The sequence below is a fragment of the Athene noctua genome, chromosome 25 (assembly GCF_965140245.1).
Source record: "Athene noctua chromosome 25, bAthNoc1.hap1.1, whole genome shotgun sequence".
Classification (NCBI taxonomy): domain Eukaryota; kingdom Metazoa; phylum Chordata; class Aves; order Strigiformes; family Strigidae; genus Athene; species Athene noctua.
In genome coordinates this window covers 8,062,628-8,080,178 of record NC_134061.1, presented here as the reverse complement: position 1 = coordinate 8,080,178, position 17,551 = coordinate 8,062,628, and the positions used below count along the sequence as shown (strand labels likewise).

The following is a 17,551-nucleotide window of genomic DNA, read 5'->3' as shown; positions in this document are numbered from 1 at the left end:
TGAACTTAGTATAGCCTTCAGATTATTACCTCTTGCTCTGTCACTTGGGTACTAATGACATCACAAGAAGAAGTCCATGACAATTAAAAGAGATTTCAGGGCCCTGGAAAGAATGCTAAAGGATTCAGGAGCATAGGTAGTGTTTTCCTCAATCCTGCCAGTAATGCTGGAAGAAACAAGCATGCCCAAGACATCAATACCTGGCTCCAAGACTGGTGCCTTCACCAGAACTTTGGCTTTTATAACGACGGAAAAGTCTTTGAGACACAAGGTATGCTGGGGCCTGATGGGATCCACCTGTCCTAATGGGCAGAATGCTTCTTTGCTCATACACGGCAGGACTGATTGAGATGGCTTTAAACTAGAATCGATGGGGGAAGGGGATACCATGAGGAGAGCTGAAGGTAAGCCAAGGTTTGACATGGCACTGCCTGAGGGTGGCTATGCTAATGACAGCATTTAGACTGCTTGCAGGAGTACTGAGGGTTTAGGAGCACATCTGGACTGCTTGTACACCAACACACGCAGTATGAGAAACAAATGGAATGAACTGGAAGCACTGGTCTGTTCCCAGAGATATGATGTCGCTGGTATTAGTGAGACTTGGTGGAAGGACTCCCATGACTGGAGTGCTGGGATGGGGAGCTACAGGATGCCAGTGTGAAGGGCTGCATGCTGTTCAGCAGGCTGTCTTTAGTACTAATGGTAGATTTTGGGCTGCCCCATCCCCTGAGTTGGAGGACCACAAGTGTGAGAACAGTGACTTTCCATTTGTGGACGCTGAAGTTATAATGTACCGGTTATATCTGTTGAATGCCCGTAAGTCCATGGGGCCTGATGGAATTCACCACAGAGTACTGAAGGGTTTAGTAGATGTTACACCTAGTTACAGAAGGAGATTTGGTGTGGCCCCACTTTGAGTGCTGTGGCAGTTTTGGGCCCCACAATTCAAGAAGGATGTGAAGGTCCTTGAATGTGTCCAGAGGAAGGCAACAAAGCTGGTGGAAGGGCTGGAAGGAATGTCCTTTGGTGAGTGGCTAAAGACTCTGGGTTTGTCTAGTTAGGATAGAAGGAGGCTGAAGGTGACCTCAGTAATCTCTACAGCTTCCTGAGGAGGGGACATGGAGAGGGACGTGCTGATTTTTTCTCCCTGGGATCCAAGGACAGGATGCCTGGGAATAGTTCAAAACTGCACCAGGAGAGGTTCAGACTTGACATTTGGAAACATTTCTGTACCAAGAGGGTGGTCAAACACTGGATCAGGCTTCTTGGAGAGGTGTCAATGCCCCAGGCCTGACAGTGTTTAAGAGGCATTTGGGCAATATCCTTAGTAACATGGTTTGATTTTTGGTCAGCCCTGAAAGTGGTCAGGCAGTTTGACTAGGTGATTGTTGTAAGTCCCTTCCAATTGAACCTATTCTATTCTAGTCTATTCTAGTCTGTTCTAATTTACATGAAAGAGTGATATTTGGCTTTGCTCTGAAATTAAATGCCCACTTGAAATGGTGTCAAGTTTTCATCCCAGTATATCAAAGACTCTGATTATTGCCAGAAATGTTTGATCATGACTGTAATTAGCAAAATTACCTTTTTCTACACTGCTATCACTGAGTCATTGAAATTCTTCATTTTGCTTTGCAGAAGAATTATTCAGGATTAAACCTGACTTTCTTGAGGTGTTGAGGAAGATGTACTTATGGCTTCCATTGCCTAATGAATATCTGGCTTCACTGCATTTCCCACAGCATGTTTTGTCACACACACTGTGCCCCATTCTTCAGGGGCATGAGTTTTGTGAGGTGTAGTTCTCTGTTGCTGCTCCTTAGGAGACTTCCAGCTGCTGCTTATATGGTGCTGCTGGGAAATTTGTTGTGATACTGTGGGATTTTAACCACCTCGAAATAAAAGGACCATTAAGAAAAAACTCCAGATTTTACACTAGCAGTTTCTATGGCCTAACAAATTCAGTATGTTCAATCATGAGAAGAATTAAACAAACTCTCTTTATTGAAACAGCCTCACTGACAAACTGTAAGAGGTCAGAAATACATTTGGAAACAATGCTGCAGTTAAATTGGATGATTCAACCAGAAGAACTTTTTCTAAGAGAAAACAAGTTTTCTCCATGTTAAAATTCCCTGAAATGTCCCATGGCAATAATTTCCTGGAGAAAAATAGAGAAAAAACAAGCATATTTTCATCATGTATTTGAAAAAAACTCTTTTCACAGGGAAGTGACTTCTCCTCTGTACATTGTTTTTATTATTATCAGCATTGGTATTGTTGAACAGGATATGTAGGTATGGGGATACCACTCCCTTAATCCAAACTGCACACAAATATTCACACAAATTCATTGCAAATAGTAAAAATGCATTTATAATATTTTCATGTGCTAAAAATTGTATTTATTCTGTAATGAATTTTAAACTCCTAATTTTCAGTTTGGGGAAACAACATAAAAATGAAAAACACTTCAAATATATGTATATAAAAGAAATATTATATTACATATATACTATATTTTAAGTGTGTATTATATATCAATATATGATTTAATATATAGTATTTATATGTATATATAATGTATATATATTAAATAAAAATACTAAAAATGTTTTTTCCTTTTCAATCTTGAAGAAGAAGATAATGAAGACTTCCCAGTCAATGATTCAATGATTTTTTTGCCTGAGGGGAGGACAGATGATCAACAAGGGTTTTTCTGAAGGCTTCCCACTGAGTTGCTATCTGTATTGCTCAGAGACTTTCCACTTTAGCCAGTTCCTGGCTGTGATGCTCATTTTTCCCTTGTGAAGTTTCTTGCAGTATGCTCCCCTTCCCAAAGTTCTAGCTGACTACCCGTCAGCGAGTAGCGAGGGCAGGCTGTTTGCCCAGAAAAGGTGAACTGGGAGCTGAGGACAATAGCAAGACAGGGTCAGAGCAGAATCAGCTAGAGGAGGTTGCTCAGATCTGTTTCCAGATGTGTTTTGCTCCAACCCTTTACTCCTTCCAATCAGAAATTTATGCACACTGGTATAACCCTGAGCCTTCTCTTTTCCAAGCTGAACTGTTTCAGCTCTCTCAGCCTTTCCTCATATGAGGGATGCTCTAGTCCCTTAATCACCTTTGTGACACTTTGCTGGATGCTCTCCAGCGTGTTCATGTCTCTCCTGTGCTGGGGAGCCCAGAACCGGACACAGCATTCCAGGGGTGGCCTCACCAGTGCCGAGTAGAGGTGAACGATCACCTCCCTTGACCTGCTGACAGTGCTTCTGCTCACACAACCCAAGATGCTGTTTCCCATCTTTTTCGAGAAGGGACATTGCTGGAGCATGTTCAGCTTGTCCACCAGGAACACCAGGTCCTTCTCTGCAAAGCTGCTTTCCAGCTGGGTGGCCCCCAGCCTGTATTGTGCTTCAGGTATTCCTTCCCAGTGCAAAACTTCGCGACTTCCTTTGCTGTACTTCATAAGGTTCCTGTCAGCCTGTTTCTCCAGCCTGCCCTCAGGATGGTGACATAACCTCTCCTCACAGCTTTGTATTAGCTACAAACTTGCACAGGATGCTCTCTATCCCATCATCCATGTCATTAATGTTGAGGTTAAACAGCATTGTCTCCAGCACCTATGAGTCTGAAGCATGGAGACTCAGAGCTTACTTTTCCTTTCAGAGCTTGAAGCCAAGGGCAGTTCCTGTAGGAATGAAGTGAGGAATAGGGTAAGAAAGAAGAGGAGGAGCGTACAAGGCTGCTGGCCATCTCAATGACCAGAATGAGGTAAAGAGCTGGTGTTACCATACCCCTAATCCTAGAGGAGCTAACCCTTAACCTCTCTGTGCTCAGGGATTTTGGGTGCTAAAATTGCCTACATGCATGCCACTGAGCACGCAGTGTGGTTGATCAGCCAGAGAGGATTTGCAGAGGAAAGGCGGGCACTTGTACAGGCATTCCTAATTGGTGCCACTTCTCTGTCCTCAGCCAGTCTGCAGACACTGCAGAAGTTCACATGCAAGCTGGGTGCTCAGACTCCCTTTGTGGCCAGGAAAGACAACTGGGCTCTTGCTGGGGGCAATTCATCTCATCTTTGGGCAAGTCTAAGCAGCTTAAGTCATCTGAGACAACAGATAATTCTGCCTGTTTCTGTTGACTGTAATGGGAGCCTGGAGGGAAACTGATCTACAAGTCAATGGTCACACAGTCCTGCACGTGTGCAGACACAGGCTCCGCTCTGAGGTATCAGTAAAGGGGCTCTCTACCACTGTGCCAATGGCTGGAAGAGAGTTATGTGATTGAATATGACATTGCTTCAGGAAGATGCAAATGGTGTCTCCCACTGCCTGGAAGACACCAGCTGTTGGTTCCCAATCAAGGTCTTGATTGTCACTTGCTGCGTAAGTATCTGCGGCACCAGATACAGCTGCAGTGGTGGTACTCCTGGCCTCCGAGATAAGGATGTCTGAAGACATCCTGATTTCTCCCCTTTGCAGAACAGGGACTGTAGATATGAGCAGAGGTCTATTTGTCCCTGTTGTACATGTGACATCTCCTAAGGGAGGTGTGTTCCAGCCTCTTTCACTCTTCCTCCCTCAGCATGTTGACCACTACTGCTTTCAGGCTGCTTTCTCTCACATTTTGTCATCCCAGTCGTGTTGTTCGTTCCTGGAAGTTGTGGCTGTGGTTTGAGAAACTCTGCTAATAAACAGTCTGTAACAACTCCCAGCTTCATTCTGGTCACTGGGTCAGTGGTGGAGGCAGGTGAGTTGGGGGAGGGGCGGTATCTATATACAGAACAACCATCAGAGACAGCCCGAGGCAAGACCCTCTCACAGATCTATGATGTAAGCACTTCCCTGAATCCCAGACTCTATACCAAAGAAGGAGGAGATTCTGGGACCCCACATCATGGACCCTTAGACAAATGGGGAGCAGCTGTGCAACTCATTTGTTTTAAAAGAACACATTCCTCCTCCAAATACCCCAGGTCAGCTGTGGCCCTTGCACACCCAGACCTGTAAGGATGTCGCTGGTTCTGAACCCCAGTGCTGAATTTCACTCACTTGTTTATCCGCAGGAACATGTTTTGCCTAAGCCAGTCACCTGGGAGGAATTCCTCTCCTCTGTTTTCATAGATCTACAAAACCTTTGTCTACATCTGATCTTGCCAGTGTTATAATCAGACAAAGCCAATTTTTATAAAAATATATAATTTTATTTGGGTTCAATCAATTTAGGGTGGGAAGCAATAGGCAAAGCAGCGCTGGGTGCATGGAGAGCCGCAGCTCTGCCACACGCACCCCGAATTTCAAAAAACCCCGCGTTCTTATACTCTTGTGTCATCGTCTTTAACCAGTCTTTCTCGTCAGATGATTGTCCTGCTCTTTTTCATTGGATCATTTGGGTTGCTGGGGTGCATGTCCTCCTCCTATTGGGTCTTTTGAAAGTTTCGAAACGTTGGTCTCTTGGCGCGCTTTTCTCCTATTGGATTTATTTTTTTTTTAAAAAAAGCCTCATGATCTCATCCTTTTGGCGGGCTTTTTTTTTTTTTTTTTTTTTTTTTTCTCTCAAACAGAAATTACTTATCAGTTCTTGGTGGAGTTTTTTTTAAGGCATAGTTACATTGTTCCCATCTAATGTTAGGTGGGGTTTCGGAGACACGGTTACATTGTTCCAATCTGAATGGCCCATTTTACATTTAATTGTCTAACATTTACAGGTCGTTCAAGTGTACCGTACCCGCCTTGCCCAGCCCAGCAGATTAGTTACAATCGTTTTTATTACAACACCCGTCCTTCTTAACTTAGCAAATTAGTTACAATAAATTATTACAATCCCCCCCCCCTTTTTTTTTTTTTTTTTTTTTTTTTTTATACCCTAATTTGCTGGTTAAGCTTTAAAATAGCTTCTCTAGTAGCCTCTAAAAGGGCGGTATCTTCTGGTTCAGTCTCTAGTTGGTGTTCTTCTTGTTGGGCTAAACCAGTGTATTGTTGCCTTAACATCATGAGTTGGATAGCTTCAATCCTGTTCTTAACAAGGTTAATTAATTTGTTCAAGATACAAAGTCCAAAAGTGAGAATTAATAACAAAATAATCAGGGATCCAGTTAAGGTTGTTTTTATCTCCTAAAGGACTGAAAACTTCATTCAAAATTATCATTTATCTGTATATTGCAATACCAGGATCCCATATCATTTTTCCATACACAGGTTCGATTATAAAAGCTATTTCTGTATAATTTAGCATGTTCAGTTTAATTTTTATCTGCTCAAAATCCCTTGAATCCTTTGCTGTGTCCCTGTTCATTAAGCCATAACCATATATAAATTCCTCTATCTTTGCTGATCAATTTATGTGTAAGTGTCCACTGGCATTTACTCTCCCCTACATCAACTCCTCCTTTCTGAGTTTGGTTCACACAAATCTGCCCTGATTTGGAAACTGGACTGGCCATGTTCCGTTTTCTTCCCAGACAGTGTTGTTAATATCACTGTAATTACTCACAATCTGCGATGGAGTAAGGGGTACAGAGACCCACGGCCAGCTGGACAGTCCCAAAGGTCCTCCAGAGACCCAGCAGTGGCTCAGATTGAAAGTTCTGCTTATTGTCTTGGCTAATAAAACAAACTCATTATCTTCAAGGGGACCATATGGAGTACTTCGATTTTCCGTATCCATTACAGGGCTGATACATATAATTAGGAGAAAAAGGAAACCACTATAGTGAGGTCCGGTATGGCACATTTTTCTGTTTGTCCCTAGACCCATTGGGTTGCTGCCAACGGTCAGGTGTTTATCTTCTCAACAGCAAAAATGGAGGCCAACCCGGTCTTGCCCTCACTTCGAATTTATTTTTAGTCTTCTTCTCCTTTTTGTTACTCTTATTCAACTTCTTATTCAACTATATACAATGGCTTATACACTTATTTATAAAGCAGACACCACAACTTATTATAACAAACATTCAGGATTTTACAAAACTTCATAAGAAATACCTTAAATGTTCTGGTTACCCATATAGAGTCCTTTAATTATTCAGTTAGTCTTAATCGGTCCATCCCTTTTTGATTCCGCTGCATTTGAAGCTTTAGGTCTCCCGGCATTCATTCAATCTTCCACTGAGGCTTTTCTGTAACCGGTCCTTTTACCCTGAAACTTGAGTCCACCCTCTCTCAGCAGTTCTTACAGCAGTTTTTGTGGTTAATAGTACTAGGAATGGTCCTTCTTATCCATGAGATAAGCTTTCCTCCTTCCAGGTTTTAATCATTACTTCATCTCCAGGTTGTATTTTGTGTACTGCAAATCCTAAAGGAGTTGTCTGGGCTAATATGATCCGAATTAAATGCTCTTAGAATTCCAAATCGTGGTATAATTTGTTCCAGTACTATTTTGGTTACTGACTGAGCAGTCGCTCTGGTGGTAGGAAAGGCTTCTACCCAGTGAGTTAATTGATCTACCATTACCAGCAAATATTTATATCTCCCAACTTTTGGTGGTTCTGTGAAATCTATCTGGACCCTCTCAAAAGGCTGATAAGCTGTTTTCCTTCCACCAGCTGCGGTCTGTCTCATAGTTCTTTTATTAATCTTTTGACATGTTAAACAACCGTATGTAGTTTGTTTTGCAATTTCATATATTCCAGTGCAGCCAAAATATCTCAAGAAATGATCACTCAAAGCCCTAGTGCCCCAAGGACTTCATTTTCTACAATTTGTAATTTAGATTTTGAAACCTTTAATTTTTTTTTTTTTTTTTTTTTACAAAGTTCAGCAGTTCTGTAGTCCCCATCCTGACATCATTCTCAGTTTGTCCAGCTATTAATAAATAATCTACATATTGTAAAAGCTTTATTTTTGAGGATGGCTTGAACGTCTGCAGTACCTTTTTTTTTTTTTTTTTTTTTTTTTTTTTAATGCCTGCCAAAAAGGTTAGGCGATTCTGTAAACCCTTGGGGAAGCACTGTCCATCTGAGTTGTTGTTTTCTATTATTAGATGGATCTTCCCATTCAAATGCAAAATAGTCTCTGTTCCCCTTGTCCAGGGGGGCAGGACCAAAATGCAGCCTTTAAGTCAATGACACTGTACCAAATGTAGTTAGGGGTAGTTGGTTAAGCAGCATCTAGGGGGTTGCTACCACAGGGAAACGAGCCACAGTTCGCTGATTTACAGCCCTGAAATCTTGCACCAATCTGTAAGATCTGTCTGATTTTAAAACCGGTAAAATAGGTGTATTATGTGGAGACATACAAGGTTCCAATGTGCCTTTACTTAATAATTCGTCTATAATTGGTTTCAGCGCCTCTCGACCCTTTAGGGGAATGGGGTATTGTTTTATCTGAATTGGTGTCTCCGGATCAATTATATCAATTTTAATAGGCTTTAATTTGAGCTTTCCAATCTCTCCTTTTGTATACCAGACTTTAGGATTTATCTGTTGCTCGTCTTTTCCCATTAATGTATATTTTAAAAAATTTTTCTTGTACTATTATTTTTTAAATTTCAGCTTCTGGTAGCAATAATAAATCCCCTCGGAATATTTTTTACAGTTGATTTTTTTTTTTTTTTCCGCACCCCTATTTGCTAAAAATCCAAACTCTTCTCTCTGGGGCTTCATTTTATTTTTATCAAGCACTCCTTTAACGTCTTTGTCCCCAGAAAACAGAGCTCCCGACTCCGTTATTCTTCTTTAAACATCCTTTTATCCTGCTCCTGTTTTCTACAGTTCTGCTGTAAATGTCCCTTCTTTCCACAATAATAGCATGCTAATTCGTTTCCTCTAATTACTGCCCCTTGCTTTTCACTACCCAAAGCTGCAGGTAAAGCCATTAGAATGAGATCTCAGAGATTTCTCTGACTGCTGCAAATATTTTCGCCTTTGCTTTCTGCTTTTACACTTTCTGTGTTTCTTTTAATAGCTCCTGCAGACTCCGGTCTTGCCAATTGTATACTTTTTCTAATTTTTTCCTGATGGCACCTCACGAATTGGCTACGAATTGAGTGGGTTGGGGGGGGGGGGGGGGGGTGTTGGGGTGTTGGTTTGGGTTTTTTTGTTTGTTTTTTTTTTTTTTTTTTTAATAAAGCCTCTCCCACGGGGCGTGTCGGCTCTACCCCCGAATATATTTGTAAATGCCTTCTTAATCTTTCCAGCCAATCAGTGGGTGGTTCATCTCTCCCTTGATGTTCGCTAAAGGCTTTATTAGTGTTTTGTCCCCGAGGAACTGCTTCTCTAATGCCGGCCACCGTTAAATTTCTGAGGTCCCTCATATTCCGTCGGCCCTGTTCTTGATGACCCCGGTTAGGGCGGACACTGGGCCAGTTCTGATCTGCCGGCGGCCCCGCTTGGTTTTGCAGTTCCCACAAACGCATTCTGGCTGGTCTAATCATTTGCCTTTCCTCGGTCGTGAATAAAATGCTCTAAAATGGACTGTACTTCTTCCCAGGTGTAAGTATTGGGACCTAAAAATTGATCTAACCTCTCAGCTACTCCGAGAGGATCATCTAATAGTCCTTTTTTTTTTTTTTAATTTCGTCCATCGGAGGTGTTTAACGGGACTGCCACAAATCCGATGCCTCCTTGGTTGCCTCCGAGGGGCACCTCCCGTGAGGGATAAAGACGCTCCCTCAGTTACGGCAGTTTTACCTCTTGTACATGGAGCCGGAGGCGGAAGGGGAACCGCCGGGGGTGTTAAAGCAGCCGGAGTTAAGGCCGCCGGAGCTGTTAAAGCCACCGGGGCCGGGGCAGGCAAAGCCGCCGGAGCTGTTAAAGCCGCCGGGGCTGTTAAATTGAAGTATGGGGGCAGCAAGTTATCTAGTGGTTCCCATTCATCATCTTTCTCTGTCCGTTTCTTGTTCTTGTCCCCTTTTGCTTCAGATTTCTCATTCTTTTTTAGTGTAAATATTGAAGCTGGATAGGGACGTGAAGCCCTGATCCACAATTTTGCGTAATCACTTTCTTCTTGACTAAAAGGTCTTTTTGAGTGAACATATGTACTTAAAGCCTGGCAAATCCAGTCTTCAAAAGATCCAAAAATAGGCCAGAAGACATGTGGTTTTAAAGGTTTCTTTGGCCATTCAACCATACAATATTGGACTAATTTTAATTTACTTTTTCCTTTTCTAGGACCATTTTCATTCCAATTTCTAATCATTATGCCTAATGGGCTATCTGGTGGTATATCTGGTAATTTATTCATTTTTTTCTGGTCCCGGTTTTTTGATTCTCTTTGACCCATCTAGGGGTTTTACTGTGGCAGTTTCTCTCACCCTTGTAGGGGGTTAGATCCAGGGAGCTGAATATCTTACCCACCCACGTACCTCCTGGGAATTTTATACAGCAATTCCTCTCGCCTTGGGAGTTTTCTATGGCAGTTCCTTTTGCCTTGGGAATTTTCTACAGCAATTCCTCTCGCCCTTGGTTACCGGTGAGAGTGTCCTGCGGGGGGGCTGAACCCTTTACCCACCCGCGTACCCCTAGAACCCGTGCTCCCACCCACGAGTCCTATAGGATCCGCTTCAGTCCTTCACCGGCCAAATCCCTCGCGGGAGTTTGGAACCGCGGTTAGAAGACCTCCACACTCGATTCGGAACTCAAATCCTGGCTCCAAAACTACTTTTGTTTCTAAAATGAGGTTCCGTCTCAATCACACTCTCACACACAAGCAACCGAATCCCACCCAACCGAACGGTATGCCTTATACTCACGACTCCGTCGTCTGCGTTCGGATCTTCGTGCACCAGAATTACGGGTATTAATACTGCAGTCTTTCCTTTGGAGCTCCGATTCTTTTGACTATTGCTTCTCTTTTTGTTTTTTTTAATCTCTGGAGACTGACCCAGACTGCTACTTTCGAGCCACAATCTGTGGGGCACCCCTCGAGAAGCCACAGTCCAGGAAAGCACACTGAGATCACGTCAGGGTCACCAAATTGTTATAATCAGACAAAGCCAATTTTTATAAAAATATTTAATTTTATTTGGGTTCAATCAATTTAGGGTGGGAAGCAATAGGCAAAGCAGCGCTGGGTGCATGGAGAGCCGCAGCTCTGCCACATGCACCCCGAATTTCAAAAAACCCCGCGTTCTTATACTCTTGTGTCATTGCCTTTAACCAGTCTTTCTCATCAGATGATTGTCCTGCTCTTTTTCATTGGATCATTTGGGTTGCTGGGGTGCATGTCTGTGAGAAACTATAGACTAAAGTATTGTTTATTAAAATTCATGTTAAGCACAATGTAACAAATTGTTTATTAAAATTCATGTTAAGCACAAGGCAACAAAAGATATGAAATCGTTTATGCAAACGGCTACCAGACAATGCTTGTGTGAGATAAGATAACCGCAATTGCTTACGCAAACTAAACCAGATATCGCATATGCAAGCATAGCAGATGCTGCTTGTGCAAACTAAAGATAACTGTAAGATGTTCTGAGAAACTGACAGAAGTAAAACGAACAACTCCATACGAAGACATATGAGGAAGACTTCTTACTTCGGCCTCTACGACCACCAGAAGGCAGAAAACGACCCCCTAACAACAACTGAAGCATGCGCAGAGTACCTCCAGTACTTCATGAACACGGAAGTGAAGATGTATAAAAAGGGACTGTTTAAACTGCCCAGTACGGCAGTTGGTGGAGCGCAGACTCCCCTGTCGTCCAGCGCTGTCTTTGCTCATATTCTATTTGCTATAATTAATAAAATTTTAATTGAATTATGATCCATTGTGGTCTTAATTTATAACAATGTCCTCCTCCTATTGGGTCTTTTGAAAGTTTCGAAACCTTGGTCTCTTGGCGCGCTTTTCTCCTATTGGATATTTTTTTTTTTTTTAAAGCCTCATGATCTCATCCTTTTGGCGGGCTTTTTTTTTTTTTTTTTTTCTCAAACAGAAATTACTTATCAGTTCTTGGTGGAGTTTTTTTAAGGCATAGTTACATTGTTCCCATCTAATGTTAGGTGGGGTTTCCGAGACACGGTTACATTGTTCCAATCTGAATGGCCCATTTTACATTTAATTGTCTAACATTTACAGGTCGTTCAAGTGTACCGTACCCGCCTTGCCCAGCCCAGCAGATTAGTTACAACAGTTTTTATTACAACACCCACCCTGCTTAATTTAGCAAATTAGTTACAATAAATTATTACACCAGCATAACGCCTTTAAATCAGGCTGGAGAAATAAGGCCTCTGGGGATCTCCCACCTCTGACCCTCCGTTAGACCATTGCTTCAGGGAGAGAGGACTCCTGCCTGCTACTCCCATGGTGAGATCTCTGTCTGTAGCGCAGTGCCAAGGGATGAGCTTAAGAATACAATTCAGTATCCTCAGCCTGGGCAGCTACTGCCTTCCCTGTGTTCTGGGACACAGACCTGGGCACCAGCTGTGGCCCCAGCTGACTGTGTGTCTCTGGGTGTCCCTGTGCCATGTCTGCCAGCCCAGTGCAGTCATCTGGGATACCCCAGAGAGCAGCAACCCTTGAGGCACCACCGGATTGGGACAGGCACCTCACAAATGTAGGTTTGTCTCAACTGCCCACGAGTGTTGTCCGCTGCTCTTCATTGACCACAGACTGAACGAACTAGTTAAGACCTGACTAATTATTACCTGCCTCAAGTTGTGGGGCTGTGCTGTGCTTACAATATAAGCAGTCTCAGCTACCGCACAGAAAATGCCCACCTGAGTTCTGCTCCACTTACCACAAGGTTCTGGCATCTGCACGGAGTCCTGATCCACACGAGCAAAGTGAGCACTGCAAGAACTTTTTCATTAGCCCCGTGGTGACAGAATCTCAAATCTGCTAATTATTGTTATTCTTTTTTCAATGACCAGAAGCTCAAAGTGGTTTGAGATTTTGTTTTCTTCTTGAATCCCAGCACTTGGCTTACCAGAGGCATCTGGAATCCTATGAGGGAAGGTTGCTGGAGTCTTCTGTTGGAGGTGGGTTTGCATCCCCTGCTCCTCTGAGTAGAGCTGTGCTGCATTAGCTTGTAACTTGACCATGACATCTAGGAGCTTTTGTCAAGCTGGATCACAGAAACAGCAGGTTGCTGGAGGTATTTACTCTTTCCAACAGAAATACAATTAATTCCACACACTGCCAGTGACAGTGAATATACGGAGGAAAGAGGATCACTAGGAAAGAGAAAATGACCTGAAAATGCTTGCTTACTGCTTGTAATCTATCCTACTTAATGCAGAAAGCTTCAGAGAGGCTACTCACATGTTGGGACAGGTCTGAAGGAAGGCAGTCTATGCCGCACCGTTGATAACTCTCTTACAGCATTTCTGTCTTTCAGATTTTTACCAGAGCTTGATCTTCGTCTTATGCTAGGGACATTTCTGAGGCAAAAGAGAACATTTGGGTTTGAATAGAAAGCAGATTGCCTTCTCTTCTCTCCCTCAATACTTCTGAAAAAATACTCTGTTCTCATGGAAAATGAAAGCAAAGAAATCTCTATACAGTATTAGCTGTGGATTGTTACAAAACAGGTTTTCATACCAAAAGTGAGTTTCCTTTTTGGACCTGTGGAAAAAACTGCCTTCTGCAAGAAGAAAAGAGGAGTGTGTTTATGAGGATTTAGAATGCAATTCTTCACTGACACTAAGGAGCTGTTTCCCATCACTGATATTGTGATGGGAAACAAAGTACAGAATCCTTTCAGAGCATTCACCAAAGGCAAGGGCAATGTGCAGAAAGTTCTGGTCTCTACAGTTCTCTGAATTTCTGTTTTGAGAATAAATTACCAGTTTGTAGGGGAAAATGGAAAAGTCCTGGTTTGTTCTGCATATGGCTTTTCCTTGTAAGAAATTCCTTTTTTTTTTTTTTTTGTTAATCAACTGAACCAAATCAAGGCATAGCTTCCCATCAGGGAAATGACTTCGGTCTTCTTGGGCCATAGTGGGCAGGTGGACATCCACCCTCTTCTCTTAAAACTTCACTGTTTCTCCAAACTGACTGGATACTATAACATTGTTTTTCTAAAAACTAAATCACTGTGATTTTAATTCATGCGTTTATTTGATGGTAAAGAAGCTTGAAAAAGGACTGTGATGTAGATATCTTTGTAATCATCTAATGTAAGGAAACACCAGTCCTTGGAAAGGTATTGGGGTTGAGACTGAGCTAAACCATACTGTCTGTGGAGTCTGACGAGGAGTAGCATGACCACAGTGATGTCACCTTTATGGTGAGCACATTCCCTCTCCAGACTTCTTCATGCTAATGGGAGCTGACGCAGGCACCACACTTGTCCTTACTCATTTGTTAGCTCAAAGGCCACCTAGTCTGATTTGGATTTATATGTCAGGGTAGCCCAAATCATAATAGTGGAAGCTTAGGGAAAGCAGGTCCTGTGTGGGTGACTCATTTGTCGACATCTAGACAGAGAAACCCTGGAGCTCCATGAATAAGCTTCAGCTCAGCTTAACTTGCAGTAATTGCTCTAGGTGAGGTACATTCCAGGCAGAGGTGTTGCTTTACAAGATGAGTGGTGTCATTGATACTCTAAAGGGAAGGGATATACCATCCAGAGGGACCTCAACAGGTTGGAGAGGTGGGCCTGTGCAAACCTCATGAAGTTCAACAAGGCCAAGTTCAAGCTCCTATAAATGCATCAAGGCAATCCCAACCACAAACCCAGACTGGGCAATGAATGGATTGAGAGCAGCCCTGTATGGGTTGAGAGCAGCCCTGTAGAGAAGGACTTGGTAGATGAAAAACTGAGTATGAGCCATCAGTGTGCATTTGCAACCCAGAAAGCCAGTCATATCCTGGGCTACAACAAGAGCAGTGTGGCCAGCAGGTCGAGGGAGGGAATTCTCTTCCTCTGCTCTGCTCTCGTGACACTCCGCCTGCAGTGCTGGGTCCAAGTCTGGGGGCACCAACTTAAGAAGGACATGGACCTACTTGAGCAGGTCCAGAGGAGGCCATGGAAATGCTTGGAGGGCTGGAGCACCTCATCTGTGAGGACAGGCTGAGAGAGTTGTATTTGTTCAGCCCAGAGAAGAGAAGCTCCAGGGAAACCTTATAGCAGCCTTCCAGTACTTAAAGGGGCTACAGGAAATACGGGGAAGGACTCTTTATCGTGGAGTGCAGTGATAGGATGAGGGTAATGGTTTTTAACTGAAGGAGGGTAGATTTAGATTGGATAGAGGGAAGAAATTCCTTACTGTGAGGGGGGTGAGGCCCTGGCACAGGCTGCCCAGAGAAGCTGTGGCTGCCCCCTCCCTGGAAGGGTTCAAGGCCAGGTTGGACGGGGCTTTGGGCAACCTGGGCTAGTGGAAGGTGGCCCTGGTCACGGCAGGGGGTTGGAACTAGGTGTTCTTTAAGGTCCCTTCCAACCCAAAGCATTCTGTGATTCTATACAAGTAGGCAATAAAAATGGGTTAGCTGAATTGCTTGCTAGAAACACTCATTGGTTATGCAAGAATCTTTAGTTGACTAATTCTGATGCTGTAGATGTCTAAACCTGGACAGACAAATCCTGTCACTAGTGCCTACCATAAGGTTATGTCCATATTGCCTTTGATTTTTACTTGATAGCTGTCTTCTGATTTCAGATTTCAGTGGCCTACCTATGCTGTAAGAAAAGAGAAAGCTTGACTACAGTCTAGATCATCCAGTGACTTGCACATTCTCCTTTGTGGAGAAGCAGTCGACTCATTCAGAAGCAGAGTCATATGAGAGTCAAACAGCAGGCAGTGTCAACAGCCAGAGATTCAAGTATAAGCTGAAATCCTGAACTAAGATGCTTGGTACCTGATTTATCTATATGCATCTGGGCTAGAAGTTCATTAATGATTCTGAAATGCTTCACACCTGCCAGTTAATTTCTGTAGGGATACAGAATTTTAACAGTAAAACTTCATAGAACAACTGTGCTAATTCCTTTACATGGTACAGTTCTCTAAATTATTCCTTATAGGTTTTAGTGTCACCCTAAGGCTTTTTGATAATGACAATAAAAGTACTTGAAGCTTACTTAATATATATTATGCTGCTACACAATGTACACTATGGAGTTGTTCCTAAGAAAATTTTATTAACAAACAAAACAAAAATTAAAAAGCTTTCACTTATTTACTTCAAAATATTTTTTTTTAATTTTCCACACCAAAGTATGTATTTGCTGACCAGCTTCCACATTGAGCCTTTGATCTCCTTGTTACGCAAGGTGTATATCATGGGATTAGTCAAGGGGAAGATGACTGTATGGAAAACAGCAACAACTTTTTCCATTGGGACAGCTTGGAAGGGTAAACCATAGATATACATAGCTGGGCCACACATGACAAAAACCACAATCATGTGGGAAACACAGGTGGAGGCTACTTTATTCTTTGCCTTGAAGGACTGTGTCCGGAGCTTCAGCAACAGGACAATGTAGGAGATTAGGAGAAGTGTAAAGCACATAATGATAACAACTCCATTGTTGAGGAACATCAAAAGCTCCACTATGTAAGTGTTGGCACAGGCTAACTTGACCAGCTGATGGACATCACAGAAGAAGTTGTCCAGGATGTTGGAACCACATAAGGGTAGGTGGACACTGAGAGCAAATAGAATGATGCCATGGATGAAGCCCCCAGCCCATGTAGCTCCAACCAGGACACAGCATACCTCTCTCTTCACAAGCCTGGTGTAGTGAAGAGGTTTGCAAATGGCTACGTAACGGTCATAGGCCATGACCATGAGCATGAAAGCTTCAGCTGCTCCCAAGAAGTGGAGGAAGAAAAGCTGGGCCATACAGGCACTGTAGGAGATGGTCTTCTGGTGTGAGAAAAAGTCAGCCAACATTTTGGGTGGGGTCACAGAACAGTAGCAGATGTCCAAGAATGCCAAATTGGCCAGGAAAAAATACATGGGTGATCCCAGTTGAGAATCCCCCCTAATTGTGAGAATGATAAGGATGTTGCCTGGCAGAATGATCATGTAGAAGAGCAGGAAGAAGAAGAAGAGAATCATCTGGACTTCATGGTTTTGAGACAATCCCAACAGAACAAACTCTGTAACTACTGTATAGTTCTCATGTTCCATTTCCACTCTGCAGAACCCTGAGAAACAGACAATAATCATGGAAAAAACCCAAATGCAAGTGTTAATCTACAGAAATGTTTGAACAACCTGGGGTATATTTTTATTGCCTAAAATTCATGACCTTTTCCCATTTCCTTGGTTTAGGGAACTCATAATGATTAAATACTTGAAAGGATTTTAGATTCCCGCTAACTTGGTCATTTTACTGAAAATTTAAGCTGGAAAAGTCTCCATTTTATCAGATGTTCTTTGTCCTGGGAACTGGCACCTGGATGGAATATAGTTCATAAAAGTATCAGTCCACTCTTCTATGGGAAGGCTGACTTTTGTGGTTTACAGTGCAGATGGCTTTACTTGAGCTAGTCATGTCTACTCCTGCTCTAGTTGACAAAAGGAGGTCCTAGTGTGGGCAGATTTAATCCTAGAGCAGACAGCTAAACAAAGCTAAATGAAGGGCACTCTAAAATTACATAATTAACCTCAATCACATCCACTGATTATAAAAGTAAACTAAGTATGTATCA

General features: G+C 42.7%; 1 protein-coding gene across 1 annotated transcript; it reads right to left on the bottom strand.

Annotated features, from left to right (window-relative positions):
• Positions 1-15,990: 15,990 nt before the first annotated feature.
• LOC141970544 (olfactory receptor 4N5-like) lies at positions 15,991-17,027 on the bottom strand. The gene is made up of 2 exons (XM_074927177.1): positions 16,105-17,027; positions 15,991-16,018 (listed from the first exon to the last, which is right to left on the bottom strand). The coding sequence occupies exons 1-2, from the start codon at positions 17,025-17,027 to the stop codon at positions 15,991-15,993; spliced, it is 951 nt and encodes a 316-aa protein (XP_074783278.1).
• Between the last annotated feature and the right edge of the window lie 524 nt (positions 17,028-17,551).

Excerpts from the sequence above, each read along its gene's own strand:
- LOC141970544 (XM_074927177.1), bottom strand. The coding sequence starts at position 17,027 with ATGGAACATGAGAACTATACAGTAGTTACAGAGTTTGTTCTGTTGGGA. Across the intron at positions 16,019-16,104 it reads GTCAGCAAATACATACTTTG|GAACAACTCCATAGTGTACA; the intron begins GTGTGGAAAATT and ends AAATTTTCTTAG.